The sequence below is a fragment of the Anabas testudineus genome, chromosome 1 (genome assembly GCF_900324465.2).
Source record: "Anabas testudineus chromosome 1, fAnaTes1.2, whole genome shotgun sequence".
Lineage (NCBI taxonomy): Eukaryota > Metazoa > Chordata > Actinopteri > Anabantiformes > Anabantidae > Anabas > Anabas testudineus.
The window spans coordinates 20130126-20134738 of NC_046610.1; the positions used below are offsets into that span (position 1 = coordinate 20130126).

The 4613-nt window shown below is 45.9% G+C and overlaps 1 protein-coding gene across 1 annotated transcript; it reads right to left on the bottom strand.

Annotated features, from left to right (window-relative positions):
• Positions 1–2105: 2105 nt before the first annotated feature.
• Positions 2106–3696, bottom strand: LOC113161876 (myeloid-associated differentiation marker-like protein 2). The gene is made up of 2 exons (XM_026359690.1): positions 3410–3696; positions 2106–2763 (listed from the first exon to the last, which is right to left on the bottom strand). The coding sequence occupies exons 1-2, from the start codon at positions 3688–3690 to the stop codon at positions 2106–2108; spliced, it is 939 nt and encodes a 312-aa protein (XP_026215475.1). The 5' UTR covers positions 3691–3696.
• Positions 3697–4613: the final 917 nt, after the last annotated feature.

The window sequence follows — 4613 nt, forward strand, 5'->3', positions numbered from 1 at the left end:
GAGGATCAGATTGATTTTGAAAGCAAACAATACACACAAATGTTACGCCAACAACACAAAGTTATTTATTGCTGAAAAAACAAAAAAAAAAAAAACAGTTTACACAAATCCACTGATAATCCACTGCTCATCTGCTCCTCCTGCACATACAAATTGTTCCATTGTATTCACTTAGTAATTTACAGAAAGTGTTGCAACGTTTAAAATCTCTGAGACACACAGTGACGCTTTCTGTTGTCTCAGACAGATTTGGATACAGGAACGGCCAACTGGTGTTGGATTTGCTGCTGAGCACCAAGACGGTCTTGTTAGACGTATGCTGTGGCGCAGTGGCTTCCCAAGGACTTAATATAATACACCCATAGCAGTCACAGATGTGACAGGGGAATACACTGATCCTGGATTAGAGAGACGAGATTCACTGAGGTGACTAAAGCAGAGAGGAGTGAAGGATGGAGAGGAGGAGGTGGAGGAGACAACCAGTGTGACGTGAGAGAAGTGCAGGGGATCAAAATCAGCAGAGACAAAGTTAAAGAGAGAGAAATCTGTATCAAGAGAAAACCAAGAGATTCTAGGATCAGATTCCTTCGTCTGTTTTATTCCTGTGAAACATTGCTGACAGAGAAGGTGGCAGCCAGAGAGGCCCCCGTCTCCCCTCCTTTATGTCCAGGGGGTGCAGAGATGGTGAGGTAGGAAATCGTAGCATATAACAAATTAACGATTAGGAGCCGGTAAAAAAAGAGAAGAAGAAGAAAAAAAACAAGATGATCTAAAATGAAGTCTCCTGTTACATCCTCAGATCAACCAAACATTAGAATCATGTCCTGAACTTGCTGAAGGGATGAAGATATGTTTATACGGGTACAAGAAAGAAGTATCTAGCACACAATTGTACTGAGCCCTGAATGAATTGTCCAGAGAAACAATCTGAGCATTATTTAACCCTGAAATGTAGTTTGAACATTACCACAATAATTAGTAGTATTATTAATGTGCCGACAGCTTAGAGATGCATTCTGTTTGTATACATAAAAGAATTTTATATGCTTGTATTGTTATAGTTAAGAAGAATAGATGTTGATGTGAGAGATGAGACTAAATCAGAACAGAAAAGTTTTGGGCTGCACACTTATATAAATAGAGCTTAAAGACGTTAAACTGCTGAGAAGAACCTGCAGAACAACTTCGATAACCTGCACCATTATCTCAATATTACAAGTGATGTGTTCCATACTACATTTAATCACTGACACATTGATAACATGGAAATACTGATTATAGCAGCTTCAAGTCAGTAAGTTAGTACAGTGTATTAGTACACTAGTAGTAGTATATGAGTGTACAATACAATAATATTATCAAGTGTATCAATACACTTCTAAGCACACAGACTATTTTCAATAAAGTAAATGCAAGAAGGTAGATGGTCTTTTAAGAATTACAGACATTCCCAGGTCAAACATGAAACAATGTCTGCTTTTGGAAATAGGTTTCACTCTTTATTAGAAAGTGAAGGAAGCTTCTTAATAAATGCTGTCTCACGTCTTCAGTATGAGTACTGACAGCTCAGTGTTTATTTCTGGCAGCCTGGGTAAAGTCCGTCCATGGCTGGTGTGGGGTTTTTAGATGACAGGGATGCCACAGATGCCAACGCCAGATTTGCTATTTATATGCAGCACTTCAAGTATGTATAACTTGAACAGAAATACAAGCAGTAAGTGTGTGTGTGTGTGTGTGTGTGTGTGATGCCACAGGTGAAGAATAGCGGCAGTGATTTGGTAGGACATACCAGTGGGCCCTGGCTGCTAAGGTGAGGGAGGGGGGGCTTTCTCCCTAAATCTCTCACAGGTCAGAGGGGGTCAGTTGGAGGGATGGGATGTCGCTCAGTGGGGTGTGGTCAGTGGTCAGATTCATAGCTCACATTCCACAGTGCTTTCAGTTTGAATTTAGGGGGGGCTCCATGTGCAGCACTAACGATGTCCTGGGTCTGGATCTTTGACGCAAGTCTTCCTCTCAAGTGTTTCTAATTATCAGTATCAAACAAACACATCAACAAATGAAACAAATTCATTACGAAACCTGTTAAGTCGGTGACTAAGGGTTGTTTATGGTGCTACTCGTGAGCTAGAGGGCACGTGTGAGGAGATGAATCGTAGCCTCTGGGAGTAGATCAGATCTGCCACATACAGTCCAAAGTTGACAAAAGAAAACACAGTCACCACAATCTTACTGTCCCATGGGCACTTCCCCCACGGACACGACGATCGTCTCGACGGGGAGCCATATTTAGGGTCAAAGCAGAACACCGGCCACACCACTGATGCACTCAGGTAGAGCAGAACCTCCAGGAGGGTGCACACTACCACGAAGCGGTCAAAGGGCATGCAGCGCACAGCTCGGGTTCGTCCACACATAGTCATAATGACCAGCACTGCAGTCAGAGCGAAGCAGAAAGCATACACAGCTACGCAGTAGATTGTGGCGGCGTAGCGGGAAAATTCGCTCCCATTGGCCAGAGCACCAAAGATGATGCAGGCCACAAAGCCCTGAACGACTTTGAGGAGGCCGGAGACGGTGGCCATGTAGCCCACCACAGCCTGGCCCGGTCTGGCTCGGCATAAAGCCACTTCAGCTCCGTAGGCCACAGTAGCCAAGATGGAACAAACAGTGACGGCGATGCGGAAGTTTCGGACTTCACAGCCAGCGTAGGGACACTCGGACTGGACAAAGAAGACTGGGTAGACCACAGAGGCTGTCACACACCTGCAGGAGAAGACAACACTGTAAAACAGAGGGTCACAGTGGTGCAAACACAGACACTCACTGAAGTACCTGTTGTAGTTCCACGAGTACGTTTTCATGTGTGTCCACTTACTAGCTCTGTCTGACAAGCGTTCAGCCTTTACATCATGTGGCTGTGTACACGTAGTAAATCATAACCCCGGTCATGGCTACAACCACGTGTTCTCATAAGTCCAGTGTTTCTAACCTGAACCTCCACATAACAACTGAACCAAGTCCATTTACTGATAAAGACCAAGAGATGTGTATAATAACCCTGAGGAAAGAATATTTGGTATCCAAACCTGTATTGATTGAATTTTTTCATCCTTAATGGAGCAAGGACAAGAGCTGTGCAAGCTGCTGGTTACAGCTTCATGAAAAACCTGTGGCCATTGACTATGACCTATGCTTTCTGTGATCTGCTGTCTGTCACTAACTCTGTCTCCTCTCTGCTACGTTAACAACACTGTGTGGAAGTATTTTATGCATGACAGAGGTGCTGTCATGTGTTCATTACACAGATATCCACTTCTAAATGTTTTCAATGCTGAGTAGGCCTCCTCCTCCATCATCTGAGTGGTGGATGGGTCAGGACCTGCGCATTAAGAGTCACACCTGAACTTACATGAGGGTGGCGAGGGCAGCACATGTGACCGTCAGGTTGTCCCAGGACACTGGGAGGCAGCTGTAGAGACGAGTGGCATCCAGGAAGAAGACCACCACCGACATGGCGAAGCAGAAGCACCACGCCGCCATGCAGAAGACCCCCTGTGAGCCGCTGTACCCGGCGCTGTGCGTGACCAGGGCGATCACCGCGCAGCCCGTGGCGAGCTGTCCGAGGCGGGCAGCACCCAGGGGTGAACACAGGGCTCTGCTGTTCAGGTAGGGACCCACCTGTGGATCCATGCGTGCGCACAGGGCGGAGGTGAGGTCTGGACAGTCCGAGGTTTGGAGTTTAAACTCAGGTTTAGCTCGTTATTCAGCGTCTTGATCATTCATCAGGGGAAAAAACAGAAAATAGAAATGAGTCATCGATTTAAATAACTCCTAGTCCACTTCAAAATAATCTGTGTCTACTGCCCAGAATACACACACATTAAAAAAACATGCGCAATAAACACACGGGGGGAAGTACAGTAAGTTTACACAGGAGACGTCCAAATATCTGAATCAGTGTTTTAAAGACTTACATGTGTGATGCTGTGTGATGTGTCACCATGGTAACAGCGTGTGTTGTTTTCTCCCTTCATTTGATTTTGGTTTTGTTTCTGCGCACGTGTTGTCACATTGATGACAATCAGTGTGTGTGTGCTCTTACCTCACTTCCCCCTCCTGTGACCTCTTCGTTCACTTCCACTTCAGCATTTGTGATGTCTAGAAACCACAGCTCTTCTTCTTAAACCACAGCTCTTCTTCTTAAACCACAGCTCTTCTCTCTGCTCCCACAGTGCTGCAACACGTGGCAGGATGGCAGGAGGTTAGTGATGCTCAGTCCCCCTCCTGCGTCAAACTCAGGAGAGTTTGGTCCTGGAGATCTTGTGTAGGAGGTGGAGAAGTGTCCAGGCTGAGCTCTGTGCACCCAGCAGTCCAGGAAAGATGGGTTGAGATTCCAGCCTGGCTGTAGAAGGAAGTTTTTCTCCTCATGTAAGTCCAGGAGGTTTATCCAGTTACTGCTAGTCGAGTTGAGTCTACTGGGAAATCCTCATCAGAACCTGGTCCAGCTGAAACTCCCAGTGTCCTTGTGAATGTTCTTGGATCATTTGGCTCGCTTCCTCACACACTTTCTCCTTCCTCACCGTCCCTCTCTGTGCTGTCTGAGGGGGGTCCCG

Coding starts and splice junctions, on each gene's coding strand:
- LOC113161876 (XM_026359690.1), bottom strand. CDS start 3,690: ATGGATCCACAGGTGGGTCCCTACCTGAACAGCAGAGCCCTGTGTTCA. Junction 2,764..3,409: donor GCTGCCCTCGCCACCCTCAT/GTAAGTTCAGGT, acceptor CTTCTCCTGCAG/GTGTGTGACAGCCTCTGTGG.